Source organism: Centroberyx gerrardi, chromosome 11 (genome assembly GCF_048128805.1).
Source record: "Centroberyx gerrardi isolate f3 chromosome 11, fCenGer3.hap1.cur.20231027, whole genome shotgun sequence".
NCBI classification, from domain to species: Eukaryota; Metazoa; Chordata; class Actinopteri; order Beryciformes; family Berycidae; genus Centroberyx; species Centroberyx gerrardi.
Window position 1 is genome coordinate 11,610,991 of NC_136007.1, and position 17,084 is coordinate 11,628,074.

The window sequence follows — 17,084 nt, forward strand, 5'->3', positions numbered from 1 at the left end:
GGTCGGGTGTGGTGATACGGATGCGAAAGCCGAACTGGACCATGACAACAACTTGAGTGCTCTCATGGAACGATGCAGGGCAGTGAAGCTCAGACTGAGTGAGCGCAAGCTGCAGTTCAAGCTCAAAGCCGTACATTTCCACGGTCACATACTGTCCTCGGAAGGTCTGAAAATCGACCCTGAGAAAACACGGGCTGTGTTGGAGATGCAGACGCCCACGGACGCAAAAGCGGTGCAACGCTTCATTGGGTTCGTCACATACCTTGCAAAATTCTGTGTGTACCATGGACAGCACTCAGACTGGGTACTCACAGCTAGACCAAGCACAGCACCTGGATGTTACGGCCTTCAGATTCCGCCAAATTACGCAGCACACAGAAACGGATGATGTACTTCAAGAGCTGACATCTGTGATCCTCAGTGGGTGGCCTGATTTCAAGGAGGACACCCTGTTGGCAGTGCAGGAATACTGGCCCTTTAGGGATGAGCTGAATGTTCAGAACGGGGTGCTGTACAGGGGGCAGTGTGTCATTATTCCGAAGGCCTTGAGGGCGGAACTGCTCAAACGCATACACACTAGCCACATTGGTGGGGAGGCATGTTATAGACAGGCCAGGGATACGCTTTTCTGGCCAAACATGAGAGCGGAGATAAAGGACTTTGTGGCAAACTGCTCCGCATGCAATGAGTACGCACGAGCCCAGCAGAAGGAATCTATGATGTCGCATGATATACCAGTACGTCCGTGGCAAACGGTGAGCGTGGATGTCTTTTCATATGCTGGCAAAGACTTTCTCATCCTTGTGGACCAGTACTCGGATTTCTGGGAAATCGACCATCTGCCGGATCTATCAACTGACACGCTCATCACGCGCTGCAAAGCCCAGTTTGCGCGTTATGGACAGCCAGACAGAGTGATCACTGATAACGGCCCGCAGTTCGCTTGCGACCGATTCAGGAGGTTTGCTGCGAGCTGGGGATTTACCCATGTCACGTCCTCACCCCGACATCCAAAATCGAACGGCAAAGCCGAGTCGGCCGTTAAGATTGTAAAATCGCTCTGCAAGCGGGCGAAATTGGATGGCACAGATGCATGGTTGGCCATCCTTCACTGGCGCAACACACCCACAGAGGGGTTAGACAGCAGCCCGGCCCAACGTTTAATGTCACGTAGGCTCAAAACTTCACTGCCGGTCGCAGACAGTTTGCTTCTACCAGGTGTAGTGGACGGAGTGACAGAGAAGTTGCGGTGGAAACGGCGGCTTGCGAAATCATTCTATCACATAAGAATGAGGCCTCTTCCAGGTGATCGCACAGGACAATGGCGACTAGGCCAATGCCTCCAGAAGGTCGCTCCTCGCTCATTCGTGGTGGATGTTGATGGCACACTTTACAGACGCAACTGAGTAACCATATCAAAGTAGGCTAGAGGCTATGTCAGTAGTAGTAGCCTATCAACGGCAGTCCCTGAGAATATCAGGGGGTTTCCAATGAGTTTTTTTTTTTTTTTTTTTAAATCCATGTACCTTTGCATTGCGCATGTGCATTCCATAACTTTAATTTCCTCGCTTGTTCTGTGTGCATAGTTGCCACGTACGTCCGTTTATAAACGACATTGGATTTTTTTTTTTTTCCTCATAAAGTTGCTTGAAAATATTGGCAGTCAAGGTTTGGCGTTTTTTTTGGGCTTTTCGAAATGTCCTCGCTTTAACATGTTTGTGTTTGTCCGCGTAATTTCATGCACAGAAATGCATGAAATCCAAGCTATCAATAAGTGCTGCAAGCTCCGGGCGCATAGAGCAGACTCTCTCTCTGTCTCACAGTAAGAAGGGGAGCAAAGCCAGGCCCAGACACGATAGTTTAGTCCTCTCGAGGTGGTTTACCCACCATGCCGGTTTGGGTAATCGGTAGAACCGGGAAGATCCCCGGTGGGCTGCTGCTTTTCGTGCCTCACACACTCACATTCACACACACTGCTTCTGACACGCCTCCCTTCCCCTCCCCTCCCTTCCCTTTTTTTTTTTTTTTTTTTTTTTTAAATTTGCGTCACTCCTCAACGTACAGATCAAAACAGAGCAAAGTGCGTTTACAATAGCCTACCCCAATAGTGACAAAAGTGCGATACACATATACATACATGTACTTTTAAGTCACAGGTACTTGTGTACATGGCATACGCCCTTAAATTAGGCAGTTTTTGGTTTACATAAAGCCCGATGTAGGCTAATCATCATTAAGGCATTTCTGAAGACGCAATATTTTTCTTTGAAATTCTGCACAGGCAGTCTTTGACATCTACTAAGCCTTGTGCATATAGCCTACTGGAATTCAGAAACTCACTTTTTATAGTAGCCTGTGTTTACATCCCTGATGAGATAGTCAGTTTAAGAATGCAAACATATGATTACACAAATCCATCACAATTATATACAAATTATGTTCGTCAGAATCTATTTTAACAGACCACATTTTTTGGGGGGAATTGGTAACTTACAATTCACTAGCCATTAAAATATGTTGCTGCAAAAATTACACTGTGGGCATTAGAGGGTTAATTCTGCCCAGGGAGTGACGGTAAATTAGTGAGTTAGCTGAAGACTACCGTTAAAGCCATCGTACAGGAAGTGCTGTGACACCTTTAAACAAAATTCTGTCAAAATCTGTAATAAAGCTACCTATAACTCATATAGAACCTCCTTGATTTGAACCCCAAATTAATTGAAATTCTAACACTTCCGTTTCGCCCGAGGCTCCATTTTGGTCCGTTACAAAACTGTCGTAAAATGTAGAGAGCAGGTCATTGGTTCCGTTGTTCCGTTAGGGAGACAGAGAAGTCCGCTAGCGTTCAGCAGCTCAGCCAACAACACAGACAACACTGCTGGAGTTAGTTTAACTGTTTGTGCTACGGACGCCATACATTACATCGTCGAGAAATATGGCGAATTCAGAGGTAAGGTTGACGTTTAGTGGGGACGGGGAGAGGATTACTGGTAATGTTTTGTTTTTGTTACTGTATCCATGTGGATTTGAGTGTGGTGGGTTGTTGTTTTAACACCCAGCTGGACACAGACTGACAAAAGCAAGTTGTCAAAGAGGGCTCACCCCTTTTTCATCATGAATGGGCTGATAAGCTACCAGCTAACTGTGTTTTTGGCTAATGTACGGAGATAAAGGGTGAACACTGTCTCTGCTGCCCGTCAGGGAAATAAACTTTGGGGCGGTCGGTTTGTGGGAGACACCGACCCCATCATGGAGAAGTTCAATGCATCCATCGCCTATGACCAGAGGATGTGGGATGCCGACATCCGAGGGAGTAAGGCTTATGTGAAAGCGCTGGAGAAGGGAAAGCTGGTCACCACGGAGGAAATGAACACCATTTTACACGGGATGGATCAGGTAAACACACACACACACAAGTTGCAATCAGTGTTGGGGAAAATATAGCTCAGCTCATCATTATGCATCCAAGACTACAGTTTAAAAGTGCAGCAAATCATTATATTATGAATTCAGGAGCTTACAGGTCAATGCATAACACCCTCAAGACATGAAAACATCATAGAAAAAGGTTTTTAACCAGCAGTTGACTTTTTGATGACACTTCTTATACATACATGCATTCAAGGAAACATGCTTGTGTTGTGGTGTGGGTGAATGTGTCACCACCCACAGCATAGCTGTATCTCTAGGTTAATAGATGACAGTTGAAAATGTGCCCGGGTGCAGAATTCCTCTCTGTATTCTGCTGAGTGTGTGGTGAACAATAGTATCATCATGTGACAGATGGCAGCTGCTAAACAGCTGAACTCTTTCACTCACATACTGAGGTCAGATTTCAGGGTGTCCATTTTACTCTTCTGCTTGGTCAGACCATGAAGAGCGACATTAGGCCATCTGGACAGTGTAAAAACATGAAAGTTGTTGGCCATGTGATGTATTACACACACACACAGCTCTTGCTGTCTACAAATCAATGGCTCCATATACTGAACTATTCAAAAGTATGTTTTTACTTAGTGTGATTCATTTTTATTCCTTCTCCAGATCGCTGAAGAATGGTCCAAAGGGGCGTTTGTTATCAAATCTGGAGATGAAGACATTCACACAGCCAATGAACGCAGGCTAAAGGTGAGGTAGGCCGACGGCTGGTGTTTCGTAACTTTGGAGAGGCGTGTGAAGTGCCATTTGTTCCATGCTTTGTATTCATGAAGCCAGTTAATCAACTTTGTATTCATAAAGCCAGTTAATCAACTTTGTATTCATAAAGCCAGTTTATCAACTTTGTTCCAAGTGACATGTGACATTTCCCTGTATGAGGCTGTGTGAAAAGAAAAAAAAAAACCAGCTCATCAGCCAATTATAGTTGGGGCTGTACTGCATTGTTTTATGCAACAGGACCAGAGTTGGAAGATCATATGATCATAGGACAATCAACCTCAAAATGGTTTTACTAACATATATACTACATCAGCCTGGTAGCATTAGGCTCATTTGAGATGATTTCCTGATGGCATGTCAGGCGAGGAGTCAACAAGAACACTCCCGACAGCACACTCACTGCTCTACTTCTTCTTTAGTTTTGTTTAATGGCGGTTGGTAAACAACTTAAAAGTTGCATTACCGCCACCCACACTCACTGTTCAAACAAAACTGTGATAGAAATAGTTTGGATCCAAACATAATTATCTGGCAGACACATTATTGCAATGGATGTTTAAACCAATTACCACTGGGCACCGATCAGTGATATTTAGCAGGTTAATTTCGTTTAACATGAGGGGTAGCCTTTTAATTAATAAATGGAAACAAGCAGGTTAAGTACCCAGACCTTGGTGTATTCCTGTAACCTAGAGGGGTTTAGTTATTTATGGGTATGAGGGATGTCATAGTCCTTTTGACTGCCTGTTTTTTCAGGAGCTGATTGGTGCGCCTGCAGGGAAGTTGCACACTGGCAGGAGCAGAAATGACCAGGTTCGTCTTTACAAGATTGTTTACACAAATTGTAGTGACTGAATTATTATTTGTAGTTGAACTTGCAGATTATATACTGCTTGAGGGTAAGGAGTACTTACTGCCATATTGTGAGATTATACTGTGTGTTGTTGGGCTGACCAGGTGGTGACTGACATGAGGTTGTGGCTGCGGGACGCCATCTCAACCCTGACGGAAAAAACCCTACAACTGATCTCTACCATGGTGGAGCGGGCAGCGGCGTAAGAAAATAGATATGCACAGACGCACACGCACACACTTGCTTCTAACTACAGTATCTTAAAGGTACCGTACGGTATCTTCTGTTACCTCTTTTTGAACCTCAGAGAAATTGACGTCCTGTTTCCTGGTTACACCCACATGCAGAGAGCACAGCCAATCAGATGGAGCCACTGGATTCTCAGGTGACCTTTCTGTAGTGCAACCTACAGCACATATCTTCCACATTATGGTGTTAACTGTTAGATGATGTGTCGTTCATGTCGGTCTCCTGTTACTCTGTCCCCCCGTGCGCTGATGGATCCGGCCCGCAGTCATGCAGTTGCTCTGAGCAGAGATGTGGACCAGCTTCAGGAGATCAAGAGACGAGTTAATGTTTTACCTCTTGGCAGGTAATCGATATATATCATGATATGGCTCGCATATGCAAAATCACATGTTAAATCAATGTAATGTTCATCCCATTGAACCGTAAGGTAGTTTTTAAATAAAATTAGCTTGACATCATCACTTTAGACAGCAGAATTGTGTCACAATATCCTAAAATCACCATATCATCACAATATGATTCTACTGAAAGACGATAATAAAACGATAATATTGAATTATCGCCCAGCCCTACTGTGAACACATGCTCACTGCGACTCTGCACCAACCCATCTGTCTTTGACTTTTTTTTTTTCTTACACATGATGAATTAATAAGCATGACTCTTGTCTGTTTCAGTGGCGCCATCGCTGGGACACCCTTTGATATAGACAGGGAGCTGCTGCGGAAAGGTGAGGCCACTTTGCTACAGAAATAACCAGATTATTTCTGTATTGTCAAGAGTCTCTCAGCCAGTCTATGAAATCTGTATTTTTTTTTAAACTACAACTTTACTCTTTCTCCTCACCCTGGTCTGTAGAGTTGGCATTTGATGACATCAGTCTAAACAGCATGGATGCCACAGGACAGAGGGACTTTGTTGGTAAAGTAACCTTTCCTGTCAGTTACTGTGACTTAAGTAGATAATGTAATACTCTAAAAATAAGTTGCCTTTTCTGTGTTCTGTGATTTCTTATTCTGTGTGTGTGTGTGTGTGTGTGTGTGTGTGTGTTTCCTTAGCTGAGTTCTTGTTCTGGGCTTCGTTGTGTTTGACCCACCTCAGTAAGATGGCTGAGGACTTGATGCTCTACAGCACCAAAGAGTTCTCCTTCCTCACGCTCTCTGATGCCTACAGGTCAGTGTGTGTGTGTGTTTGTGTGTCTGTGTGTCTGTGTGTGTGGGTTTCATTTTGTGAACCTGAAATATGTGCACTGTCATTTGTTTTTCTGTTGAAGCATGCCTTCATCTCCTGTTCCTACCACGCTTCCTCTTTTCCTTGTGTATTCCTACATTAATACTGGTGTGTGTGTGTGTGTGCAGCACAGGCAGCAGTTTGATGCCCCAGAAGAAGAACGCTGACAGTCTGGAGCTGATCAGGAGTAAAGCAGGTCGTGTCTTTGGCAGAGTAAGACCTCCAACTAAACCTAGATACACCTGTGCTAAACCATCAATTTAACCTCCATGGACATTTTAAGGTGCTACGTGTCCAATTTTTAAACATCGATATATCATTGTCAAATTAATTGTGATACTGTGGTATATTACAGCAAACAAATGAGACCATGGTTGAGTCGATTGGTAGCCTCTATCTCACACCGGTGGTGTTGTTAGTGCTAGTGTTTCTCAAAGTTAAGACCACATTTCCCATAAACCCCATTGCTTCCTGTCGCAAAGAGGATGTTGCTTCTTTGGTCAAACATTTTCTCTTTTGCTTTACTGAAGTGGATAAACATGTTCGGAAAAGATTCTCTCACAGGCCTTTCACACGTTCTGCCATTGCGAGATAATTTGCTTTGGAAGAACAGCACTCTTTTCCTGTTTTGTGGCATAAAGAAATGCAGCAGATTTCCTGCAAAATCACACTTGGTGGCACACAATGTAAAATGAAGTGTAGAGGTGGGTAGAGGCTGCCCATCATTTCAGCAATGGTCTTGTTTGTTTCTCAAGTCTCAAAATGAATGTTGTAATGATTTATTTATGTTAAAATGCTACATGTAGCACCAAACTGAATTTCTATCAGTGAAGGCAGGGCCAGTAGTAGTTGAGCGGCATTTACAGTACCCCCATATGAGAGTGCAATCACATACCTGCTTTCCCCAGTATACCCACTTTTTCTACCACTACACAACTGGTCCGAGCTTGTTAGAAGTGTCTAGTCCTAGTCCTTAACCTTTAAAAAGCAGAGTAGCACAGTCAGATTGTCCTCGCTATACTGTGACAGACATTACTCTTGTCGTTCACTGAGTATCAATCATTGTTATGACTCAGTGTGCTTTTGCCTGTCCAACTCTATCTTTGACATTGTTTTTATTTCAGTGTGCAGGGTTCATGATGACACTGAAGGGCCTGCCCAGCACCTACAACAAAGACCTGCAGGTACAGCAGTGTGTCTCTGTGTGTCATCACTACATGTTTTCTTCTTCTGATTATTCCCTCTCTCTCTTACGATTTGTTTTTTTCCTAATGTCTTTGTGTTTGCCTTCCTTCTTCAGGAGGATAAGGAGGCCATGTTTGACTGTTACGATACAGTTCATGCTGTGCTGCAGGTGACAACAGGAGTCATGTCCACACTCAAGGTCAGAGGGTTACTTCGATGTTTCTCATCCATTTAAAAAAACATCCAAAAAATGATACTGATTGGCCTGATAGGTACATTATAATTAAAGGGCAAATTTTTAAACTTTGAAAGGCTATAACTGCTACCCCACCGCTCTGATTTTGACAAAACTTGGATGGAGGATCCATTTTGAAAATGTGTTTTGGCATTTAAAAATGACACTTATTGGCCTGATAGGGACGCTATAATTAAAGGGCAAAATGTCAGACTTTGAAAGGCCATAACTGCTACACCACCGGTCTGATTTTGATGGAACCTGGAGGGATGATGCATCTTGTTACTGATTGGCTGAAGGAGTGCCTGCATCATTCGTGGGAGACGACATGTTTACTTTTTTGTATGCTGAACATTATTTTGTCTCTTTTTCAATCTCTAACTCCCAGCCTCCATCAATAGTCATCTTTCTTTTTGCTAGGTCAGTGTTGAAAATAACAAATTGTTTAGGCCTGGTTTACCGGTACACAGGATCTAATGTAAGTATACCTTGTGCTATTTTGCGAGAGCACCTACTGTATGTAGAAACCTAGCTTGGGTGTTGGGGAGTAAAGAGAGATGAATGAGTGCGAGTATTTCGCTGGTGTTAATATCAAGTGGGCACCTTCAGTCACAGATGTTTCATTGAATTAGGCACACGACACCTCCAGAAGGCTCAAGTCCTACGCCACATCCACACTAATACGTTTTCGTTTTAAAACGGCGTTTTAAAACGAAAACGATCTCCGTCCACACGAGCGTTTCAGAAATAATCTCCGTCCATACTAACACGCCTGAAAACGCATATCACATGACCATTCACGTACACTGGGCATGCGTGTGCTGGTGTAAACAGGAAGCAGATTGTCTACTCTGCGGTTGGTTGCTTAGTTGCAGAAAATACTACGGAGGAAGAACAGCAATGGCGAAAAGTACGACCAGAGATTTCTTTGCTTGGACCGACGACGAGGTCCAGACTAAAACACAATCCCGGAGTAGTGTGGACGCTAGGCGTAAACATAGCAAAAGTTATGCGTTTTAAAACGAAAACGTATTAGTGTGGATGTGGCCCTAGTTTCCCACTCCACCCCCCTCCACACTCTGTCCCAACACTAAACCAAACTATACCCATCTACTACCTTATATCTAGACTTACACCTAGTTCACAACATTACACCCAGTATATTAGTTAGTTAAAGTAAACAATTACTCACTTAACCTGCTTAGGTAGAGGGATAACATTGAAGTGCATTTATTCTCTTAGCCTCTCAGGGGCACTGCAGTAATGGTGGTCTGAGTGCTTCTCTGGGAAAAGCTCATGCTTGCAACTGCATGGGTTTGAGCCACAGCTCATGCTATGCTTTTTGGCACTGTACAATTGCAAAAATGGCAGAATACTGAAATTCTGGACTTGGCAGTTAATCAAAAAACAAAATGACAGTGAAACATGTTTGCCTCTTCTCAACACTTTTGTTTTCAGATCAACCAGAGTGCGATGGAGGCGGCTCTCAGTCCTGACATGTTGGCTACTGACCTGGCCTACTACCTTGTGAGGAATGGGGTGAGTAGTGTGCGTGTGTGTGTGTGTGTGTGTGTGTTGGGGGAGGGGGGGGGGGTTGTTTAAAATAACTTTATTTGCAGGACAACTGCAAAAACATTTTTTATGGCCTCATGTGTATCTGTGTCTGTTTTATAGTGTATATCCTGTGTTCCAGATGCCGTTCAGAGAGGCTCATGGCGTCTCTGGTAAAGCTGTGTTTATGGCTGAATCCAAGAAAATCCCCTTGAATCAACTCACTGTGGAAGACCTGGGCACTGTTAGGTGACTGACACACACACACACACATATATATGTATATATACATACAAACGGACACACACATACACATTCAGACACTGAAAATCCCTCAAACATATTTGCAACGTTGTTTCTTTTAACAGGGTTAATAGTAGTTTCTCTCTATATCATTCTCTATGCATTTCTCCCCTCCATCCATTTTATCTCACATTCCCTCTCTCTTCTTCTTCTTCTTCTCTCCATCCACTCTGTCATTCCAGCCCTCTGTTTGGAAGTGATGTGTCCTCAGTGTGGGACTACAGGAGCAGTGTGGAGCAGTACAGCGCCCCCGGAGGCACAGCCCAGAGTAGCGTCGCTGCACAGGTGGAACACCTGAGGAACTGGCTCAAGAAACGGGCAGAGTGACCTCGGTCCAGTTTCACCTTTTAAACTTCGAACAGGTGTACTGAAACAACTGAAAATAAGTATAAAATGTTACATTGTGATGGTCAATTATCTAGCAGTGAGCCTGAGATCCAAATTAATTACTTACTACTTGAAAACCATGTTACCTTTTCAAACATCCTCCATTGCTCTCTTTTTAAGGACATACAGTACGTCAGTTTCTGTCACATAAGTTACTGGTTGACATGTAAACTTCATAAAAAATATCATCAGTGATATTACTAAGGTCAAAATAGATTCAGTGGTTTATACTGTCCGTTTATTGGTTATTATATTAAAATTGACAAACTCATTTTGCGTTGATGTTCATTTCATAAATGTTGATTATTTACAAAACAGTGTAGAGTAGTACAGTAAGCAGGAATAGAGGAAGAACTTGTCCCTCTGACAAAGAATCACATCTGTCATTTTGCAGTCAAAACGTTTAGGAAATGCTTCAATAGTTTAATTCTACTTTCCTTCATCTGATCTACAGTACTATATAATGAACAACACATGAAAGGTAAAAGAGAAGTAGCAGATGAATTCATGTACAAGGAAATTCTTAGTTTTCTCTCAGCTTCTGAATGTTTGGTACAATTAGACAGTACATCACGTAAACTCCTAATTCTACTCTTTCCCTTCATCAGGCATATAATTTATTGAAAAATACATGATTGTGACTAAGCGGAATAGAGTTCACACACAATTAAACTGTGGAAATGTAAAAAATCTCTCCTAATGGCAGCACAAATGAGGAAGTTGAGATAGAAGAGTGAGGTTGTTGAGGTAAACACCCCTCCCTGCTCTAGGATATAAAAGAAATATAAAACTCACCTGCAGCCTTAGCGCTGTTTGGAGGCTATCTCAGTAGAATGATTACTAATGAATGATTAATAATTTGTGTATTACAGAGTAGGTATCACTGTTTTCATGGTTTGAGGTTTTTTTTGCGGGGGAAGGTGGGGGAACAACCCCATATGATCATTTGCAAAGGCGACCCATGAATGCACACAAAGGTGGCAAAAATACCTCCCGCTCCTCTGGTATTTTGTCAGGCAAAATCACACTGCTGTTCATGAAATAAATGTTCAACATGAAAAAGGATGTGCCACTTTTAGCACATCTGTGTGTCTTCTTTGGGACAACAAAACTGTTACACTGTTACACGACATGTTTTGTTTTTAACATATCTTGTGTTGCAAAGTAACACAAGTGTGTGTTGTCCCAAAGAAGAGACGCAGATGTGTTAATAATGACGCATCCTTTCTAAGAGTGTACAGATGTTTCAAGAAATCATGTGACAAGGTGTCATAGGTTATCAGGGTGTTGTCAGACAGTGAACATTTCTCACCATCTCTTCTACAGAGTTTTGCAGGTGAGAAATCTGTCTTTCTTTGATGCTCTGTCATGTCTTGAATGCCACGTAAAATATCTAATACTCACATAGCACACTCCTGCACAGCACTTGAACTCCATATAGGCAATCCCAAACTTTTCATGAACTTTAAAAATTTTTTTGCAGTACTTCATACTAGCAGGCCACAGATTTGCACAATGGAAAACAGTTATAAATAACCACAATTACAGTATGTTGAGTTGCTATATTGCAGGTAGAGGTTGCCTTTAAACATAGTTTGTTCCACTTTAGCCAGATGTTTTTATGGGCTGAGTCAGTGTATCAGCACTGAGAAAACACCAAACCACACATAGATCACACCAGGCAGAACGGCACTCGCCTTGGACCGGTACACCACTCTGCCATCTAGAGGCTGCGTAGGCCGGAAGATGTCAGTCATGGGCTGGCCGGTCCAAAATCGACACTGCTGAGCTATTGCCACCAGCTGGAGAGGAGAGGAATAACAAGAGGGAAGTAACAGAGGGGTAGAAGGGAGAGGAGGAATACATGAGAGAATAGGACAGAAGGTGAGAAAGGAGCAGTGCAGGGATAAAAGGAGAGATCAGTGAATAGATTTGACACTATTTAAAGGTACATTAAGTTAAGATTTGTACTGTCACAAAGCAGAGATTCTCTTCATCGATTTCAGCTCTGCGTTCAACACCATCATCCTGGACTTCTTGTCAAAGAGGCAGCAGAAGGTCAGGGTTGGCAGCCACACATCAAGAACCACCTCAGTGAGCACAGGCTCGCCTCAGGGCTGCGTCCTGAGCCTCCTGCTGTTCACCCTGCTGTTCACCCTGCTGACCCATGACTGCACCGCCAGATCCAGCACCAATCGCATCATCAAGTTTGCCGATGACACGACTGGTGGGTCTCATCATCATACAGGGAGGAAGTGGAGCAGCTGACAACGTGGTGCAAGACTCATAACCTCTCCCTCAATGTGGATAAGACCAAGGAGATGGTTATGGACTTCAGGAGAGCCCGCACACACCGCCCCCCCCCCCCGCTGACCATCGATGGCGTTGCCGTGGAGAGGGTCAGCAGCACTAAGTTCCTGGGAGTGTACCTGGCAGACGACCTGACCTCGACCACCAACGCCACGGCCATCGTCAAGAAGGCCCAACAGCGGCTCCACCCCCTCCGGAGGCTGAGGGAGGCAAGTCTCCCCACTTCGGCCCTCACCACCTTCTACAGGGGCACCATTGAGAACGTCCTAACATACTGCATCACTGCCTGGTTGGGGAACTGCAAAGTTTCTGAGCGGAAACAACTTGATAGGATAGTGAAGACAGCTGGGAAGATCATTGGTGCCCCTCTCCTTTCCTTGCTGGACATTTATCATCAGCGCTGCGCCCGCAGAGCCTCCAGCATCATAAAGGACCCCTCCCACCCCTCCCACAGTCTGTTCCCCCTCCTGCCGTCTGGGAAGAGGTACAGGAGCATCCACACTAAGACCACCAGGCTACTCAACTTCTTCTTTTCCCTGGCTGTCAGGATCATGAACACTCTATGCCTCCCCACAAGCACGCCCACCCCCCTTACTCACCCCTGAACCCAAATTTACATTTTTGGTTGAACTATTCCTTTAATGCCCCTTGAATGGTGTTTGAAAGGCTTGGACCTCTGTGTGTCTTAGGTCAAAAGTCAACATAAATATTCACAAATTTGCTGAGGAAATACAACCAGGAAGACTAATTTGTCACCAGTCGCTCTAGTTGACCCTGAACCTTTAATCTTAAATTTTTGCTTGCGCACCTGTCGGTTGCTGATGGGCAGGGTCTTGTGGAACACTGTCCAAGCAACCGCCTGTTCACAACCTGGCGTTGTCATGGAGCCCACGTAGCGATAGTAACTATGGAGGTCCTTTGCAGAAGGAATGATGTCACTGAGCCGGAAATCTGGGATCACTGTGGTGCTGCCTGAGAGGAAAAAGGGAAGGAGAACAGTAGAGAAGCATAATTTGGGGATGTGGGGTAGAGAATATCACACAATAGATTCTAAAACAAAGAGAGTAATCGAAAATCTCATAGGTTTAGGGCCCATATACCACAAAAAAGTTTATTATTACTTATATTTTTAGGTTCTTTACATTGACGTAACCAAGCTCATACCATTGTTCTGTACCCGGCCTAAAGCATCTATCAGTGTGTCGATATGAGGGTGATCATCTGTCGTTTCCTGTGAGGAAGACACCTCAGATATTAGAGAGATACAGCACTAAGAATACAGAATTGGAAAGATGAATATAAATCGCAGTTTAGCACCTCAAACAGGAAGGCGAGCAGAGCTATACCGGCCATATCATGTTCTGCTTCTGCCAGAGAACCATATGGCTCCTTGATGTGGACTATGTGCATCTGGATAGAGAGAGTGGAAACCCAAAATGCAGAAAATTGTGAATTACAATATAGTGGAGTACTGCACATTTTATACTGCAAAGCACTGTATAAGTCAAACCTATATAAAAACATTAGCTGCCCTCAGATTGTTATCCACTTTATACAGAATTATAAATGAATAGTTCCTATCTTCAGTTCTGACTGGCTGAGTCCCGTTCAAAACTCATGTAAAATACCCAATAAATGCACACCTGGTACTTTGATTAGCTACTGTTCAAGACCTGTATTGCTTGGCCTAAGATAAACATTTGATTGTCATTATTGATTAATACGATTTTTAATACAATGGTGTATTTCTGCTGTTTTATTAAAGCAATAATCCCCAAGAAGCTCTGCTTTACAGTGATGATAGACCAGCTAAGGCACTCTACTGTATAGAATCCTATTGTTTCCATAGCAACACATTATGTGTTCGGCACTCTGATATTTACCTCCATGGGGAATCTCTCTCCGTCTATAGTGTGCTCTGATCCCGGTCTCCCATTCACTCCCCAGTGGAAGTGAAACTGCGCAGCTCTGTAGTGACCTGGCAGAGCCCCTCCAGTCAGACGGACTGACTGAGGCAGCGTGAAGTGGGCTACAGGGAAGACAGAGAAAACTCAGTTTACCAGCCGAGAGTTGAAGAGGGCTGGGGGGATGAGGATAGCTTCAGTAAGTAGGGAGAAGAGAGATGTGTTGTGCTGTGCTGTGCTGTCAGTATGACAAACAGTTTGGTTGATTTACATATAACATTCAAGTTTTTGAGTGAAAATATCTACCCTTTAATGTTTCACTGCTTTGATAGTTACCAGAGTGTCCCATGTTTTCCACTGTGATGTTGATTCTGTTGGTGTGACCCATGAAGTCGAGGGGTGGCAGGGCGCTGTTGACATGCACTTTGTGGGTGACAATGTTGATAGGTGATTGGCGTAATCCTCCACAGCTTGGAAACTGAGCTGCCCAGCGACTAGGGTCTAAAACAACAACAGAAACAACAATAACAACAACAGATTTTAGGTTTCACTGACTGTGCCTCCATGAGGCTATCAAAGTGTTGCCACTCAGGCACGCAAAACAAGAAAAGATGGCACTTTGCTCAATATTCATCAGACCTAGGTCACAAAGTTGTTTGGAAATGGCTCTCTTTTTGTTTTTACCTGCTTGCAGTACCAAGTGGGTGGGGCTTATTGCAACAGAACAATTCAGATTGTCAGGAAAGCTGTCAATCACAGAAAAGTACCATGTGCTGTGTTTATCTAAACTTTCTGGTACTCTACCCATATGTAACCTATGTAAGTTAATACAAATCATAAAAGGTATTGACAAAACTAAGGTCTGGTATTCATCATGATTCATTATCCACGATCACTGATTCTGTGATATTACTATCATGAACTTGTGGTCAGTGGTGAGTGTTACAAATGCTGATGCTATTATGTCACTTGTTAAAATTGAATGTGATGACCTTAGTGAGGGTGTGACCTAGTGCGACACCTTTTTTAGGCGGTTGTCTTTTCCTGGCACTCTTATCCAGAACAACTTCAAGGTGCTTCCTGTAGCATTTTCACATCAGTAAAACATTACCACATTGATTTTGACACATTAGCATACATTAACGCTGTTCTTCTGCGCTAATGGAACGAGTGAGCGAGTGAATTAATTTGACACTGATATAATGATGTTTAAAAATGTTACACATAGCACCTTTAAAATGAGGGTTCAGTGTGTTGCTTAAGGACACTTTGATGCATGGCTGTGATCTTTGATTTATGGGTTAAGTCTCTCGTCTTACCTCTGCATGTGTCATCACAGGAGTACTGGCTCTGGTAACACCACTGGGCTGGAAGGGAGGCACAGCGCTGAGATCAGCTCAAAAGGGCAAAAGACAGACAGACACACACACATACACACACACACACACACACACACACACACACAAATACACACTCACTTCCTCTTCAGGACAGCTCCCCCTTGAGCCAGACAACCTGGTTTTCTCTAGTTATTAACTGAGGATTCATTTCTTCTCACATTCACGCTCTAATACCCCCAGTGTTTTTCCTCACTCAGCAAACTAATCACCTGACCTGCCAACCTGCACTCTGTAGTTGACCTTTAAGACTCCAGGCATATGCGAAGGTAATTATTAATTCTCATATTACCAACCCTGCCCTTTGATTGCCTCTGTGTTTTAATCAATTATATCTAAATACTCTGATAAAGATGAAAAAGGATCAAAACCTCAGATAACAAAACAGGATGTTCATGTAAGAGGTTAACCAATTACTAATTAATGACTTATTACAGCCTTAATGAGATTTAATCACGTTGTGTATGAGATAACACTGACACACACACACACACACACACACACACACACTAATACGCACACAGACATACGACACGCTCAGTGACGACCTCTCCCTACAACCTCTCCCTGTCCAGTTGAGCTGGACACACACACACACACACACACACATACTGTAATTTTGCAAACTTTGAAAATAATCATGGGACACTTAAGTATGTAATGACTAACATAAGGTGACCTCAGAGTTGAATATGTGGACCTCAGGCTAAAATATAAAATAGTGACATACCATAGACATGTCTGCATATGATAAAGGCAGCTATTGCAGTTGTGTTCCTGATGTCTGTTAAATCAATAGTGTAGAAGAAGGTATATGCAATTACATAGAGATTAACCTCATCCTTTACTGGGCATTATGGTGCATACCCACCAATCAGTTAAATTAGCATTGACTTACGCTGAACACACAAAATATTAGGGACACTTACTCTTATTGATTTAATTTATTAAATCTATGCCAATCACAAAGGAGGAGATGTAGATAAAGAGAAGCAGACGAGTTAGAGAATGGAGACAATTGAGATGTGGATTGTGCAAAATGGGCTGCAACTCTATATCATGTCCCTAATGTTTAGTACATTCACAGTATAGTTGGCTCACAGTATATCCACCTCCTTAACTGCTTCTACACTTCTGTGTTAAACATGTCGAACCAGCAGGTGCTGATGAAGTCATTTAGTTTTATGCCGTTGTACTGTATTGTATTGCTGATGTGAATGAAACTCCAGTGTCTGGGAATGAAAGGCGCTATAGAGAACCATTTAACCAATATAGGGACACAGATTAACCCTGCTGCCTCCCACAATGCCATTCTTTGAGAG

The 17,084-nt window shown here is 43.3% G+C and overlaps 2 protein-coding genes across 3 annotated transcripts; one reads left to right on the forward strand and one right to left on the reverse strand.

Annotated features, from left to right (window-relative positions):
* Positions 1-2,761: 2,761 nt before the first annotated feature.
* Positions 2,762-10,381, forward strand: asl (argininosuccinate lyase). Of its 2 annotated transcripts, none has more exons than XR_011784767.2 (16): positions 2,762-2,950; positions 3,202-3,396; positions 4,045-4,128; positions 4,915-4,971; positions 5,116-5,213; positions 5,319-5,396; positions 5,526-5,603; positions 5,938-5,990; positions 6,119-6,181; positions 6,319-6,433; positions 6,619-6,703; positions 7,615-7,674; positions 7,791-7,874; positions 8,331-8,388; positions 9,369-9,449; positions 9,604-9,656. XR_011784767.2 is itself a non-coding variant. In XM_071902867.2 (16 exons), the coding sequence occupies exons 1-16, from the start codon at positions 2,936-2,938 to the stop codon at positions 10,089-10,091; spliced, it is 1,398 nt and encodes a 465-aa protein (XP_071758968.1). In that variant the 5' UTR covers positions 2,762-2,935; the 3' UTR covers positions 10,092-10,381. The 2 variants fall into 2 exon arrangements, 1 of the variants encoding a protein (XP_071758968.1); XM_071902867.2 differs by lacking the exon at positions 8,331-8,388 and adding an exon at positions 9,947-10,381 and having other exon boundaries at positions 9,604-9,710.
* A 2,710-nt stretch (positions 10,382-13,091) lies between these two features.
* Positions 13,092-16,023, reverse strand: ca4c (carbonic anhydrase IV c). The gene is made up of 8 exons (XM_078286713.1): positions 15,975-16,023; positions 15,685-15,732; positions 14,702-14,866; positions 14,345-14,490; positions 13,779-13,871; positions 13,626-13,692; positions 13,270-13,433; positions 13,092-13,145 (listed from the first exon to the last, which is right to left on the reverse strand). Exons 1-8 carry the CDS (start codon positions 16,021-16,023, stop codon positions 13,092-13,094), a joined length of 786 nt encoding a protein of 261 aa, XP_078142839.1.
* Positions 16,024-17,084: the final 1,061 nt, after the last annotated feature.

What these genes read in the sequence shown, in the direction of transcription:
- asl (XM_071902867.2), top strand. An exon ending in GAGTCATGTCCACACTCAAG is followed by an intron (nt 7,875 to 9,368) that starts GTCAGAGGGTTA and finishes TTTTGTTTTCAG; the next exon opens with ATCAACCAGAGTGCGATGGA. An exon ending in GAAGACCTGGGCACTGTTAG is followed by an intron (nt 9,711 to 9,946) that starts GTGACTGACACA and finishes CTGTCATTCCAG; the next exon opens with CCCTCTGTTTGGAAGTGATG.
- ca4c (XM_078286713.1), bottom strand. Translation starts at nt 16,023, where the DNA reads ATGCCTGGAGTCTTAAAGGTCAACTACAGAGTGCAGGTTGGCAGGTCA. An exon ending in TGCTCGCCTTCCTGTTTGAG is followed by an intron (nt 13,693 to 13,778) that starts GTGCTAAACTGC and finishes TCTTCCTCACAG; the next exon opens with GAAACGACAGATGATCACCC. An exon ending in TGCCCATCAGCAACCGACAG is followed by an intron (nt 13,146 to 13,269) that starts GTGCGCAAGCAA and finishes TTTTGACCTAAG; the next exon opens with ACACACAGAGGTCCAAGCCT.